The 16212-nt window shown below is 40.9% G+C and overlaps 1 protein-coding gene across 1 annotated transcript; it reads left to right on the top strand.

Annotated features, from left to right (window-relative positions):
• On the top strand, positions 1-12845 carry RFC3 (replication factor C subunit 3). The gene is made up of 9 exons (XM_042014126.1): positions 1-146; positions 1288-1425; positions 2577-2644; positions 4299-4396; positions 4681-4862; positions 5109-5245; positions 5373-5471; positions 6848-6917; positions 8589-12845. The coding sequence occupies exons 1-9, from the start codon at positions 60-62 to the stop codon at positions 8778-8780; spliced, it is 1071 nt and encodes a 356-aa protein (XP_041870060.1). The 5' UTR covers positions 1-59; the 3' UTR covers positions 8781-12845.
• Positions 12846-16212: the final 3367 nt, after the last annotated feature.

Raw genomic sequence — 16212 nt, 5'->3', positions numbered from 1 at the left:
TTGGCGGCCGCCGTACGGGGCGCGCTTGCCTCCGCCGGGCCGCGGGCTTTTGGAGCGCCATGAGCCTGTGGGCGGACAAGCACCGGCCCGGAGCCCTCGCCCGCCTCGACTTCCACCGCGAGCAGGCAGCGCGGCTCCGCAACCTGGTCAGTGAGGCACGGGCTCTGCCCGGCGCCGCCGCGCTCCGGTGGCCTCCCCGCCGGGCTCTGCCCGGGGGCCCCGCGGACTCCAGGTCCTCTCGGTCCTCTCCTCCCCGTAGCGAGAATCCCCCCGGAGTCGGCATTGCGCCTGAATAAGGGGAAAAACTTTACTGTGCGGGTGACCGAGCACTGGAACAGATTGCTCAGACGGGCCGTGAAGTCTCCGTCACTGGAGAGAGTCAGGAACCATCTGGATGCAATCCTATACCCTGTGCTCTGGGATGACCCTGCTTGAGCAGGGAGGTTGGGCCACTATGGTCCCCAACCTGACCCATGCTGTAATTGGGATTCCGGGCCCGTAACGCTGCTCCTGTGCGGCCAGGATCAGGAGCTTTCCCTCCGTGCAGGCCCTGGCCTTCCGAGGAGCGTCCGTGCCGCGGGAAGGTGTCCCGGCATCGCGCCCTGCTTGGGAGCGAGGCCTTGATGCCGAGGGAAAAGCTGCGAGGGAATCACTCTTTCAGGAGTGGTGTGCACATGTTCTTCCTGCTGGTTTCAGTGTCCCTGGGAACAGGGCTTGTTTGCCTAAAGTTAGCAGAAATTCTTAAGGTGCGCAGCTAGGAATGAAAGGACTGCTTTTCCTGCCAGATGTGCCGACTGGCACATTCACTTTCTCAGGGATTAGTGATGTCTAACTAGCATAAGTGCTGACTGGGGGGTATGGTCAGATGTGCTCCAAGTCATGCTTTTTGGCTTTTCAGGAAATAAACTCCTGAATATATATATGTATCTGCTTAAGACTTTGTTTCAAACCTTTTTCCGTGTGTTTCTAACCTTTTTCCTGTGTGTTTCTTGCAGCTGTCACTTTAGTAACCATGGGAAGTATATAAATGCTGAAGTGGGGTTTTGTAGTTGGTTTTCTTGAGGTATTTTTCGAGCAGTGAGGTGTTTGAAGTTAAATGAGTTGCACATGGCCTTCAGAAAAATATGGTGTTCTATAGGAAATGTTGCTGCAGGAAAGGATTTCAGCAGTTTTAATTCTAGGTGCTAGAAAAGTCATTTAATGTAAACTTGGGTGAAAATGGAAGGATAAATGCTTTTATAAGGAAAATACCTTTGTAGCTAACTGATCTTGTTGCTTTTTGTTCAGGTTCAATGTGGTGACTTTCCTCATCTGTTGGTGTATGGACCATCAGGAGCTGGAAAAAAGACAAGAATAATGTGTTTGTTAAGGGAATTATATGGTGCAGGAGTGGAAAAACTGAGGATTGAGCATCAGAGTATAACGGTAAAAAAAATAAGTCTCCCATCTGTTGTGAAGTAATGTGCAAATACTGACATATTTCTGTTGTGAGGCCTTTGTATTTATTTGAGTTTTAAAAATTAATTTTTTATTTTGCTCTCAATCTCTTCAACCTTTTTTATGTAATTAATCATACTAGTTTGGTTATATGAACAAATTATTTTCCAGATGTTCTTTAGTGGGGTTCTGTTGTTTTCTGTGCCTGGTTGGCTGTTCATGTGGTGTGGTTTTTATTGTTCAGAGTGGCTTTTTTTATTTATTGTTTACAGTTCAATTTCGACAATAACATCTCTTGTGGTAAACTAGCTCTTAATAAATGTTAATACTCTCATTTGTCTGTAAAAATAAAGGTAATTTTTTAGATTTTTAGCACTGGTTTTTGCATATATGCAGGTTTTAGCTTGTTTTCTCATTTTCATAGTGACAGCTTTAGCATTAGCAAAAACAGAAAATCAATTTAAATTCTCTCTGCCCTGGTCTTAGGCATTTAAGTGTTTATTATTAAAAGGCTTTATTGCCTATTAGAAATTCTTGCTGTGGAAGGCTTGACCAGCAAGGGATTATCAAGTTTTATTGATAAATAGGTTATTTAATGTTTGCCTTTTAGTTCTCAGTGCTGGAACAAATAATATTCTTAGACTGAATGCTAAAAATAGAGAATATACTTAACTGTTCAGACCCAAATTCAACGGTGATATAAATACTAGTGTTTTCTGCAAACAAAGTATAGACTTGAAGTCCTTTGAGAACAGAAGTAAATAGCTTCTTTGGGCTTGTCCAGTGGTTTTGCCTTCAAACCTTTTCTTTGGGTGGACATAGAGTCACTTCTGAAGAACGGCTGATTCCATTAATGAGATTTCTTTGACAAAGCTCTGGAGTAACTGGAGTTTGCAATAACACATTCTAGGTGGTGCTATCATAGTCATTGCTGTTGCTGTTTTACAGGCTGGATGATGTGTCAGCCCCCTTTTTTTTGCTTTGGAGGAGGGGCTGGGACCATAGGAGATAACCAAGTCTATGTCTCAGGAGTTCTTTGTTCTCTGAGATTCTTGGTTTACCTGTGCCTTAGCCAGTTGTAAGCTGTAAGAGATTTTTAGGACGCTTTCTGAAACTTAATGCACTTATTTGGTATGCAGACACCTTCTAAGAAGAAGATTGAAATTAGCACCATTGCGAGTAATTATCACCTTGAAGTTAACCCAAGGTAAGTGTGCAGTAAAAGTGGCTCACTTCAAAGGTAAGCCACTGACCATGTTGTGAGTGCCTTCAGCCTGGAGGTACGAGGGACTGATTGCCTGATTTGTTGCCTGAGCAAGTCAGATAATGGTTTATGGGTTTGGTCTGCAAATGAGAGCAGGGAGAGGATTTTTAATTGAACAGCTCTAAGTGAACAAAAATTTGGGTTTAAAGGCAATAACATTGTGTTTAATGGGCTACGTAAGCATGCTGATGTTGAGGACTGGGTAAGAGAAACAATTCTGGATTCACAGATTTCACCATTTCAGTTGAAATTTAGAACTTGTACTGCAACTAACACCTCCATATCGTTAGTTCTCTCACAAATATAAAAATAAAGGAATTTGGAAAGTAAGCAAGGTTTACCCAATAACTCTCCGAATAAAGTGTTTGGAGCATGGGAAAGATCACCACAAAATACTGTGGATCCTGTGTTGATTGAAGTCAGATGTTGATTTAAACAACAGAAGCTCTAGTGGGAGCTGTCTACATCTTCTTTGGCAGTTGTGAAATTGCTGGTGATAGTTCCCAGACCCAAAGTAAATATTTGTATTTACCTGAAACCTCATAATGTTGCTTTAAATCACAATGAGAGAATGTTATTGTGTGCTGGGAGGTGTTGGTTACTGCTAAACCTTAGCTCATGCTGCCTTGCTTTTTGGAAGTTACTCTACTGTGCCAGGTCTCCTTTAAAAGTTCGTTCTGCAGGTAATCTCTTTATTGATTAGTAAGTATCTGCTGGTGTTCTAATACAAACACAAGTAATTATTAGTTAATTGCCAATAAAAGCTGAGACTTATTGGTAATCACCGTTTTGAATCTGTCATTTTGGTGATACCAAATGTGTGACCGTTCAGTCTTCAGCTCTGATAGCCTGACACTACCAACACTTTTCCCATTCCTCTGTATAGAGTTCTTAGAGCTGGAAACATAAAATAATGGTATTTCAATTTTAAATACAAAAGTGCTGAGTTTTGATTAAGAATTAATATCCTGATTCATAGGCTTTAAGTGATGAAGCAATTGTCACGTTTATGTGTGGCCAGACAGTAAACCTCTGTTCTGTGCAATGGCCTGTGAAGTTTGACTGAATTATAACACAGTGAAGTCAAGTGCATCTCAAGTAACATGGAGTGGGATGAGTGGCTAACAAGGGAGAGGAAATTAATTTCTGGGAAGGACTCTGCAGAACAAGCCCCAGCATTTACATCAGTCTTTTGAGTCAGGCATCCTATTATGTGGTTAGACTTAATTGTTCTTTTCCATAATGTGTAAAAAGGTTCACATTGTGTGTCCTTGTTCAAATTGTAGGTAACAAAAGTTGAGATTTATTGTCTGAAGAAAATAAATTCTATTTTAATGACTTAATAAAACATTTGACAGTGGTTTTACTATGTTTGAATACAGTGCTGTTAATCTAGTTGTGCCTGCATAAGCTTTGGGTTGCTTTTATTATAGAGGGGATAACTTTCAACGATGTGTATGTGTATTAGCTTAATTCTAACTCAGCAGCTTCTGAATTCTTTTGGCATTCTTGCTCATTCAGTTGACCTAAGGAAGATGTATTTTATATGCAATATAAAGTTGTTTTAAAACAAGATTTATTCAAACTCCGGGTACAGTGACGCGGGAAACAATGACCGTGTGGTAATTCAGGAGCTCTTGAAGACAGTGGCACAGTCCCAACAGCTTGAGACAAGTACTCAACGGGATTTTAAAGGTGAGTAAAACAGTTAAAACCAGTCAAAATGCTTTTTAAATGTGGGGTTTTTTTCAGAGATTTCAGTTCACCGTTTTGTTTGTACCTGTATATTGCATGAAGGTTGTGCAGTCAAAAAGGCACACAGGTTATCTTAATCTCTATTTGCCTGCCTATGGAACCATGCTGCCCTTACTATGTGTTACCACTTATTTTGGTATTATTGCTTGTATGTCAAAAGTATTTTTTTCTTAGAAAGATTTGATATTAATACAAAACCCCACTATGTTTAATCCTTTTTTCAGTGGTGCTGTTAACAGAAGTTGACAAACTCACTAAAGATGCTCAGCATGCTTTGCGAAGAACAATGGAGAAGTACATGGCGACCTGCAGGTTGATCCTGTGCTGCAACTCGATGTCAAAAATTATAGGGCCCATTCAAAGCAGATGCCTGGCTGTACGAGTGCCTGCTCCCAGCATTGAAGATGTATGTTGAAACAGAAGCAAAAAAAGTTACTTAAAAATTCTTGTTAGATAAGTTCTTGCTGTGGACTTATGAAATATCTTAGTTTCACATAATGACTTAGTTTTCCTTTGTGTTGGATGATTTGCCAAGCATGGCTTATGAAAGACTGGTCCATCTCTGGTCCAGAAATCTTTCTAACAGGAGAATCTGTAGGTGCTGAACAGTTTTGCTAAGTGTTGTATTCCCTGCTATCTGTTTTCTGTCCAGATCTGCCATGTCTTGTCCAGTGTGTGTAAGAAAGAAGGCCTGACTCTTCCTCAGGAACTGGCTCAAAGGATTGCAGAGAAATCTGGCAGGAACCTTCGGAAAGCACTGCTTATGTGTGAGTCCTGCAGAGTACAACAGTAAGTCACTGCAAAGATTAATGTAAATTATACTGTCAGACACATAAATGACCTTGCTTTTAAGGCCTTGTTAAAATAGGTAACAATTTGCTTTGATTGTAATTTCTAAAAAGATACTATTTTGTAGGTATCCTTTTACTGCTGATCAAGACATTCCTGAGATGGACTGGGAAGTTTATTTGAGAGAAACTGCAAATGCTATTGTTGGTCAACAGACACCACAAAGGTAGGTGAATGCTCATGTTTAGCGATATAAATTATGCTTTTGGTGTACTCTGCAACCTAAATAAAAAAGTGGTATTCAAAATTGTGAGTCTTTAGTTGTGTGTAATTTTCTGTTATTTCTGCTGGAGCTGGTACTTTGCAGCCAGAGGAGTTGAGCCTTAAAATTGCTAGAGAAGGCTGAATGAGTGTCAGGAACTGAAAAACTTGTTTTTCCCTGTTGAAGCTTAGTAATCAAAAGTGAGCATAGACTCAGTTGCATGTTGTATTTTCTGTCTTTTTTGGTGGGGGGATGGTGGGTGGGTGTGGTTCTGTTTGTTTGTTTTACTTAAAGTTTTTCTTTGACCATCTTTAGCATAATTATGTTTGTAAAAAGAACTGAAAGTGAGAAATCATTGCTTTTTTTTAGCACATCAGGAGATGACCCCTGTATCCATCTCAGTATCATATCCACAGTCTGATCCTTTTAGTCTGTTCCATGTATTACTTGCTTGAGATGTCACTTAATTTAAATGCTTGTAGCATCTGACCTCCTGTTATCAAAAGCTGAGCATTGGCTAATTGTGTCAGTTCTGCCACCTAATTGTCTTACCCCTTTTTATAAACAATGAAGACAGAAAAACAGCATGAAGGAACTCTCTGGCTCTAATAAATTGTTTATGTCTCCTCACTAGTCTTAAGCATGAATGATAACTTAGATATGAAGAAGAATTAAAGGGAAACAATCCTGAGGCAAGTTATAATAGCCTTGTGGCTTCTAGATTAACTGAGACCATTGTAACTAGAGTATGTGTCGTTTATCTTTTGAATAAAAGGTGATAGAGCCTTTGAATTGAAATTGACTCATGCAATTCTTTTGGTTTTAAAATAACACACAAAACCAAAAGAAGAAAGGAAACTTTGCTTGGATTGCTGTGGGAAGAGATGGAATAAAGTTGAGTTACAAGCTGTAAAACCTGCCTGCAGCGGCACATGGCAGCACAAAGGAGCACACGGCAGCACACAGAGGCTTGTCTGCACCAGACCCTGGGGAGAGGAGGTGTCACACGGCAGAGCCCTACGGAGAGGAGCCTGCCGGGATCTGACTGACAGGTGAACAGCGAGTGATCATCCCACAGAAGGACATTGAGAAAGTGTGCTGCTGATGTGGCAACGTGGGATAGGTCATGCCATATATAGAAATACAGTGCCTTAGAAAAGTGTATAAAACCAACTCACTGCTTTGAATAAACGATTCAGATCCCCTGCTGGTCTGGGTCCGTGCTTCAGTCGCCAACAGATTGCCTGTTTTCCTGCAGTGTATTTCACTAACAGTGAAAACACATAAGTCAGTATGCTTTGGGGTCATACTTCTCATATTTTGTGGTGTCTTTCCAACAGGCTTTTAGAAGTCCGTGGACGGCTTTATGAACTCCTGACACACTGCATCCCTCCTGAGATTATAATGAAGGTAATTCAACTATCTAGCTCTTAATGTGTTATAAATTTTAATGCTGTGGCAGTCTCAACTAAAGCTTTTTAAAAAAAATACACCAAAACATCACAAATTATCCAAATACTGATGAATAGCTGTGTCCTTTCCAAACAGACTAAAATTTGTTCTGTGGTCAAAGAACAATGGCATCATAGCTGAGTAAAAATAAAAGAGGACATTCTTAGTCCCCTTGACTTTTCCGGCCTTCTCAGTGACTATATTAAATGTAGATATATTTTACTGCATCCAGAGAATGTCAGCAAAGCTGGTGAGGGGTCTGGAGCACAAGTCCAATGAGGGGCTGAGGGAGCTGGGATTGTTTAGCCTGGAGGAAAGGAGGCTCAGGGGACCTTACTGCTCTCTACAACTGCCTGAAAGGAGGTTTTAGCAAACTCAGGATTGGTCTCTTCTTCCAGGCATCTAGCAATAGGATGAGAGGAAATGGCCTCAAGCTGTGCCAGGGAAGGTTCAAGTTGGATATTAGGAAAATTTTTTTCACTGAAAGAGTGGTTAAACATTGGAACAGGCTGCCGAGGGAAGAGGTGGTGTTGCCATCCCCAAAGGTGTTAAAAAAATGAGTAGACATGGCACTTTGTGGGCATGGAGCTGTTTGGCTAAAGGTTGTACTTGATGATCTTGGTGGTCTCGCAGAGCCTTAACAATTATATGAGTCTATGGGCTAATCTTGATATGATTTGTTTTCTTTTGTAAAAGTTTTGTTGTTGTAAGTTCAGTATTTGCTATGCCTTTGTGGAAAGGTCTTCTGAAGGATGCTAGGCCAGCAGGACTGTTCAAAGATAGATGTCACCTTGGGAGGAAAAAAGCAAGTGGGATGTGCCGTTTTTATTTTAAGCAGGATGAAAGGATGGTGAAGACAGCTGGAGCAGAACAAAGATCAAAAATAATGTTTGCAACTTAACCTAGTAATGTTTGCTTTGTCTTCAGACATAATTTCTTTTCACATTAACTAATTTCTGTCTGCTTTCTGGTGGTTCTGGTACTTAGACGTTTCTTTAACCTTCTTTTCTTACAGTAGGTTAGTGGATCCTGCATTGCTGTGCTTTAGAGGAAAGAGGTGCATGTTCTCTATGCACTCCCTCTTGATAAACTTGAAATGGTCTAGAGATACTTCTCACTTAATCCTGGCTCTTTTAATCGAGATGGATTTGCAATGATTTTATTGCTGTCTCTAATCTAAAGTAATGTGTTTTGGGGTTTTATAATGACTAAAGTATTGCAGTCAAGTTGTCTTGTTTGTCTGCATGTAAATATGCTCATAAATACAGACAGAGACACTTAAATTCTAGATAACCCTTTTCTTGTTTTTTTATTAATGTTGTTTCTCTTTGTGCTTGATGCTGTCAAGATAGAAGTTAAGTGGCTTTAATACACTTGCTGTCTTCGCAAGAATTCTCCTCAGGCCGTGTGCCTACATGTAGTAGAGGTTATAGTTTTTGGAAATGGGGTTAATTAATTTTCTTTTATTAAGGCATAAATTATTCCAGTAAGTGATTCTTGAATGTCTTTTCTCTTGGATTAATGAGGGAACTATCAGTTATAGCTTGGCTATTTTCAGAGAAACAAGGTTAACTTCTTAACAAAAAATACCTAATTTTTCCAATAGTGCCCTGTTTTTTCCCATTTTAGGGTCTCCTGACAGAACTTCTAAATAATTGTGATGGACAACTGAAAGGAGAAGTTGCACAGATGGCAGCCTTCTATGAACACCGCTTGCAACTGGGCAGCAAAGCCATTTATCATCTGGAAGCATTTGTTGCAAAGTTTATGGCAATTTACAAGAAGTTCATGGAGGATGGGCTAGATGACATGATGTTCTAACTGATGCCCAAAGTCATACACAGAATGTTGCATATACATATTCAAAACTGTGATTACCGATAAGTCTCAGCTTTTATTGGTAATTAACTGATAATTACTTGTGTCTGTATTAGAACACCAGCAGATACTCACTAATCAATGCGCAGATTAGCTGAGAACGAGCTTTTAAAGGGGACCTGGCACAGTAGAATAACTTCTAAAAGGCAAGGCAGCATGAGCTAAGGTTTAGCAGTAGCAAAATTCCAATGATATTGCAAATGTCTACTTGTCAGTGCTTGATTACATGTGGGTCTAAGTAAAATATTTTTATTTTACTATTTAATGAAACAATGTTTGTTCAGCTTTAGAAACCAGATGGATTGTTTGACAGCCACAAATCCATCTTTAGATCCATACAAAATGCATTGGCCTTTCAGAAAGACAACACGTTGCCTTGGAAGATGTGTAGGATCAGAGCTGCTTTGCAGTATTTGTAAGCTGACATTAAGAAGAGAGAACACAGATGCTCTGTGCTTGGTTTTTGTTTGTTAATCACAGATGGACAAGGTTGTAAGAAAAAGATTTTTTTTTTCCTGCGTTCTGCTAAGTTCCAGCTTGAACATGTATGTTCTGCCTGCTGATCTATACATTTTCATGTTTGTCTGGCTTCTTTTTTTAGCCTCACTGTTTTCTCTGGTGTGCTCACACCAAATGTTTTCTGTTTTTTTTTTTTTTTTTTTTTACTTTGTAAGCAGTTGCATTGAAATTGTGGATGAGCAGTACTTTTGTGCTGATTATAAATCACATGGAACACCTTGTTTAGAAGGATTATACCTTTACAAAGCAAGTCCACTTGCTGTCTGACACTCTTGGGTTTACCTCAACCTACATACCTGCTCTTCAGGTAAAGTTTATTCCTTTGACTATTTTTTAACAAGGGGCAAAGTTTCAGCTTTTAATAAGTATTTTTCTGCCTCTTAAGCTGATATGGGACATTTTTGAAATGGCAAAATAAATTGCAGAAAATATGAACAAAAGTGCTGAATTGGTGTTTTACACTGTCTGTGACTACCTAGGTGCATTCATTTGCTTTGATGTAGACATCTTTCAGAAAGGTGGGATATCCCACACACTGTAACACTGAAGGGCACCACTAAAGTTTAAAAAAATCCAAACAAACACAAGCAACAAGAAAAAGTGGAAAAAAAACCTCCCAGAATAATAGTAACAATAATAATAGAAAACCAATGCTACCTGTGCTGCAAGACTTTCACATGTCATGTCTATGTACCGTGGTACTCTAAAAATTACTCAATTCATGCCCTTTATTACTTCACCATGCTAATTTAGGCTATTACTAGATAGTATTTAAAGCTGAAGTTGATTAAATACTGCTGCTGTTCTCAAGGATATGAGGGTTCCATGTGGGGTGTTAATGCACAGCTTTCATTCAGATTCATTCTCAGTAAGATGGTGCTGTCCTGCTTCATGCTCAACTGGGCTCCTGAAGAAGTAGAATGATGCGAGTTTTTTTCCTTCCATATGCTTGTCACCCAAATCCACAGCACTGGTAACTTGTCATGTTGTGTCTTCACTGTCAAAAGATCCTCGAGAAACATTAAATTAGTCAGTGATAGTGGAAAGGAATACTTAAATTCGTTGCAAAGTAGGCCGCAACTGTAGAGGGGACATAATTACTGCACATAAAAACTGCCCTGCTCTGTCCTGAGCCTCGTCTTTCCTACTGATTTTTAAAAGCTGAACAGTCTTTATGGTTTCCCTACTACTGAAGTATGGTGTGTGGTAAAGTAAAAGCGTGAGTTCAAAGGATGATGAAACACTTCTCCCCCAAAAAGAAACCAACCCCAAAAGCTAATGTGGGAGAAGAGGAATGTATGTAGGGTTTGTGAAATGTGCAGGGGCAGTGTTGCTGTGCAGGGTGGAGAGGCAGGAGCTGTATTGGAGGTTTCTTGTGGCAGAGGAACAACTTGCTCTTTCAAAAGGCCTCAGCAGCTTTGTCTAGGGGTCTGAAACCCCAATATTAGTCTCTCTGTAGGTGTTCTTGCTACTTCTTGAAGTTTCATTTTTATCCTTTTCTACCTGGGATGAATCAAGAGTAGCCAATGCTGGAAAAAACAGTATAATGACAGGATTTCTGTGAGAGAAGATGGCTATCGCTCTTCCTGAGGGCCAGCATTTTCCCCTCCTGACCCTACTTCTATCTCTTGTCTCCCACAGTCTAGAACACAAATTTAAACAAATGGGCACAGTATCTTATAAATCTCTGCACATGTCTTTCCTTGCTAGTAATTTTTGAGGAAATTTTGACTTGGTATCCATAACAGGCTTCAGGGGAAGTGGTCATGCCACCAAGCATATCAGAGTTCAAGGAGTGTCAGGATGTTGCTCTGTGTCAAGTGGTTTAGTTTGTCCTGTGAGGAGCACAGAGTTGGATGTGATGATCCTTAGGCGTGACTTCCACCTTGAGAGATTCTGTGATAACGATCAGGAAGTGTTGCGCTTTCTGGGAGTGTTTTAGAGGCTCACTGCCTTAGATGCTGCTTCCCCTCCCTTAGGGATAGTTGCAGCTCTTGCTTAGAGGCAGTGTGATGCAGAACTGAGGTCCTGGGCTCTGCTGGAGGAAGCAGGGACCCTTGAGCTCATGCTGTCAGAAATAAAAAGGAGTTTTCTGCCATTGTTTTCCCCTCATGGGGCTCCCATGCAAATCCTTTTACCAAAAATACAGAACATTAGACTGACAAGCAAGTATCTCCTGGCACAGCTGCCTCTCCAGCCTGGAATAGAATCCCAGAACCTTTTCGGTTGGAAAACACCTCTAAGATTGAGTCCAACTGAGCCTGCACACACACGGCAACAGTGCTGTACTGGACCTACACTGAGCACGGCACACCTGCCTCACAGATCAAACAGAAGAGGCAGTGCAGATAGACTCCTGACCGCTGCCTGGAACAGGACCAACCTCTAGATAATCCATTTCTTCAGCTGGTTTCATCTTTTGAGACCTGCTTAGAATTGCTGCTGAATTGCGTGCTGAGAGGATTGCCCTCGCTTTCATCCAGCGACACCTCCTGCTAGCTGGAATTGAAAACTCCAAGCTGCTCCCTCCTACGTGGGACTTAAGCTCTGAATGTGTCTGAGGGGTTGCAGAGGAGGCAGCTTCATGCTAGCACAGAAAGCCAGAGGTGAAACTGGTTTAAAAAACTGATCAAGAAATTAAGGCAGCAACTACTTCTGTTGAAACTTTCTCTGCTCTGCAGAGATCAGCAGTGCAACGGGTGAATGGTGCATTCATACTTGATTTCCTGTCTCTGAAGTCCAAGTGTTAACTCCTGTGAGGAATATTATTAAAACAATTTGGTGTCTATTGTTGAATGTACCCTGAAGGCTAATCAGTAGTACGTTGTGCAAGGTGCATGTCAGGAACTAGTTGGATTTCACAGAATGGCTAAGATTAAAATAGTTTGCCATTAACTTCAACACATTGTGAAGTTGGCTCAGTCAATTTTCTCTGTCATCAAAATTGAAATTATTTTCTGTCCAAATTAACCAGGACCCCTGGTACCTATTCCAGGTTTTTGATTTTGGTTTTTTTTTTTTTTTTTCCTTTTTAAAGCAGTGGATGCTTTGCTTGTCTGAAAATTGACCCCAGTAACAGTTAAACATTCCTATAACAAGTTGTCTGTCTTCTACAGTTGTGTACAGTGTGTGTGCTGAACTTCTGGAAGAATTTGTATTCTCTGTTTCAGCAATCCTGGGGTTAGCAAATATTGTCCCAATCATTTGAGCCTTAAGTAGTGTTTCAGTGGAGCCGGGTTTGGCACCTCTTAAATAGGATCGAGGCACCAGCTAATACAAGCACGTAGTGTCACCACTGACACACTGGTCACACATCTGTGTGTCTCCTAGCAGCCACCACCTCTGTCCTGGCCCCTTCTTGGAGCTATCTCCAGTTCTGTCCCACGACAGGGAGTAGGTGTTGGTCTTTCTTGTGTGTTTTAACCTCTTTGCAAGCCACTGTATACAGTTATAAAGAATAAATTTTCTGAAGACTGAGCTGGAGACCAACTGAGCTGCTCTCTCTCTGTTGACCTGGTGTGTCCCCATATAATTTTTCTTGGTTTTCCCTGGGACAATATACTGTGCTGTATGAAATGTGATGCTTTTAGTTGGCAGTCTGTGACAGCTAGTGAATGGCACAGTTTCACTATAGCTAAATGTTGCCAATGTGGGCTTTCACTGCAAGCAAGCTGGTGTTCTTTTTTTAAACTTGTGATAGTATGTTCATGTCAAACGATTTGTAGTGCCAAAGTATAAAGGCAACACTTAGCTCATTCCTGGTCACAATGAGATAGGAAAAGCATGCTAGTAAAGCATGTGTTTTGAGAAATCCATGGAATATTTCCTGTGCTTTTTACCACTCACAATCCTTCTGCAAAATGTTGTTTCAGTCTTGAGTGAGAAGGAAGGAAAGAAAATTGGGAGCCCCATCAAAGAGAAGAAAGAAGAATCAGAATGACAAAGCAGGCAAGGACAGATCCTGGGGGAAGACAGGTATACTCATTAATTGTATTTACATTTCAAAGATGAGTTACCTGCGGTGTTCTCAATCATACCCTACACTTACATTCCCTGCCACACACCATGAATAATAAGTGCACTTCTGAGGAATAGAGGATAGAGTAAGTGACCAAATAGGCTTCTTCCAGTTTTAATTTTGTGGATGATCTTGAGAGGTCAGTACAAATGCCTATGGTAAGTGACAATTTTAGGTCAGTAATTGCTAATTAACACAGAAGGCAAGATGCTGGCTAAGGCACTTTCAGATAGTTCACAGATAGCCTTGCAGGAGCTGATTAACTCAAACGGAATGCCTCCTTAGGTGATAGCTACCAAATGATACTTGGAACAATTTTTAAAATTAAAAAGGATGAGGGAAAAGCATTTATGAAACTCTTGGCTGACTTTTCTCTAGAGAAAGCATTTTGATAATAAGTGGGGTTAGCTGTTTGCCAATTAGCAGACAATTAGAAGAAAGACATTTACCCAGCGGGCAAACATCTTTTATGATAGATTCACAGTCATCAAACCTGTTTATGCCGAAAGAGGATAAACATTGCTGTGCTCACAGTGTCTCAGTGATGTGAGCAGCACTGATTGCTGCTCCTGTGTCACCTTTGCATGGGCTGGATGGGACTCAGTGTGACAGTGCTTAATGTGGTAAGCACAGAACAGAGGACCCCACTCTGTGCTTGTGATCCTGGGGCACAAGCAAGAGCTGTGGACAGTTTCCCAGAGCTCCACAAAAGAAATCAGGAACAGCTCAGCAACTGTCTGTAGAGAAAACAGAAATCTCCAACATGAGGGAATTGTTTGGGACCTGCAAATCAGAAAAAGTGAGAAGACATTGGTTTTATTTATATTAGTATCTGTAAAAGAGATCATCATTAATTGGAAGCTTTTCTGAAATTCTGAAAGTGTCCCTTGGACAGGTATGGCTTCAAATGACCATAAATTCAGAGAGGTGGATGCTGTAAGGTAAAGCAGAGAAAAGAAAAAGGGCAGCAACCTTTCTCCTTGCTTAACAGTGGATTTTCCCACACAGTTTCTACAAAATAGGGATGTGTAGTCAGCACTTCCTGGCAGAAAGGTGGAGGGGATGGTGAATCTGTCTAAGGCTGAACTCCTCTCCAAGCTCCTTCCGCGAGCAGTGGAAAGAGAAAAGCAGGTGCTGGACATGAGCTTGCTAAGGTGTATTCTGTAGTTCATCCTCTAAAGGAACTGTTTCTTGTCATTAACTCCACAGGCAATAATGCAGCACAAAACTAGACTTATGTACAGATCTACTGACTTGGTGCCTAAATGAAGCTAGAAAAATTGTACCTGTCTATTCTAGAATCCAGTGCAGAACAACAAAGAGCACAAGAGGAAAAGAAATTGGGATCCAGTGCTGCTTAGGAGTGCAGAGCATTTCCCTCCTATATCCCTTGGCACAAGGTAGTGCCTACCCTGCGGACTGCAAATGCAGACTGTGTGGTAGAAATGAAGGAATGCACTCAGTCCTGGTTTTGCTACTGGCATCCTAATCAAAACAAGAATTTCAAACAGAGATTATGGCTTTTTAATATTTCTGACATGCATACATGTGAGGATTTATTAATACATGATCTTTTCAAACAAATACATACTTTTACTTTTTTTCCACTGTGAGGGCCATGTCCAGGAGCAGTTTCTTTTGCAAAAGTCTGAATTTAGTCTGATTCCAAGAACCCCAGAGGCAGCCACTGTGAATGCAAGCTATCCCTTGTGGAAGCAGGTCTAATCCATACCTTAGGCAGAATTTCTCTGCAGAAGAAGTGGCCTTTTGCAGTTAATTTCATTCAAAACAAAGACATTAACTCCTTGTTTGAGATGAGCGTTGCTTTTAGAGCCCCTAACAGTTGTCCAGAGATTAAAATTCCTTCCAGCTAGGCTAGCATTGTCCCTGTGACATGGATCTTGTTTGGAAACAGCTGTCATGGAGCAGGTAGATAAGGGTATCAGCATTAGGAGAAATTTAGTGGTGACTCATTGCACCCAAGGGAGGAACTGGAGATGATGAGCACCTTTCATTTAGGGAATGCTGGAACAGGCTAAAACCTTCCAACAGGAGTAGTTGGGTTCAGTTAAAATACCTGTGTTGTTCCAGGAAAAACTAAGTATCGGGTGTGCTTGAGGGCAAGGACTGGCTGCTACCATCAGAGGCATTTTTCTTGTGCAGCGTTTGGGTAAACAGCCTGTTGAACCGGGGGAGCAGACATGATGGAGGGGCTCAGAGCTGCAAGGGCCGCCTGAAGATGCACTGAAAAATAGGGAGATGCTGTTAGAGAACGGTGTTAATAATCCCGAGGTTGTTCAGTCCCTGTATGGGCCACTCATTTAAGAGTTGGACTGGATTATCCTTGTATGAAATGAAGGGAATGGTGTCATCAGAGCTGCATGGCAGCAACATTTTGTGGCTGAAAATATTTTCTTCACTTGCACAATGATGCTAACATTAGGGGGAAAAGAGGAGCGCTGCAGAGGCAGTCATTACAGATGGAGGATACTGATTAGCCTATCTAGCTCTTCCACCTGAGAATACAAGATGTGCTATGATGGTACCATGGAAGGAAGTAAAGGAAATGTTATTACAGATATTATATCCAAATTGAATTAAAGCTGCATTGAAAACCAGAGATTACTGCACTTTTTCATGCTAGGTCTGAAAACATGATATATGTCTGATACATGACAGGCATGTAAAGAACATGCAGGGGCTTATTTCTCAGAAAACAAGTTTGGTCTCTGATGCTGCTTCACAAAACCATGGAAACAAAAGCAGGAAGTAAAATTATGGAGAGACATTAATAAATAAACATTAGCAAAGTAGCTGTGTTGTTTGGGATTATTGTTT

The sequence above is a fragment of the Corvus kubaryi genome, unplaced genomic scaffold (genome assembly GCF_017639235.1).
Source record: "Corvus kubaryi isolate FWS band 111438036 unplaced genomic scaffold, C.kubaryi_AGA036_p1.0 split1-65, whole genome shotgun sequence".
Lineage (NCBI taxonomy): Eukaryota > Metazoa > Chordata > Aves > Passeriformes > Corvidae > Corvus > Corvus kubaryi.
This window is presented reverse-complemented; position numbering and strand designations above follow the sequence as displayed.

Excerpts from the sequence above, each read along its gene's own strand:
- RFC3 (XM_042014126.1), top strand. The coding sequence starts at position 60 with ATGAGCCTGTGGGCGGACAAGCACCGGCCCGGAGCCCTCGCCCGCCTC. Across the intron at positions 4,863-5,108 it reads CTGCTCCCAGCATTGAAGAT|ATCTGCCATGTCTTGTCCAG; the intron begins GTATGTTGAAAC and ends TTTTCTGTCCAG. Across the intron at positions 6,918-8,588 it reads CTCCTGAGATTATAATGAAG|GGTCTCCTGACAGAACTTCT; the intron begins GTAATTCAACTA and ends TTCCCATTTTAG.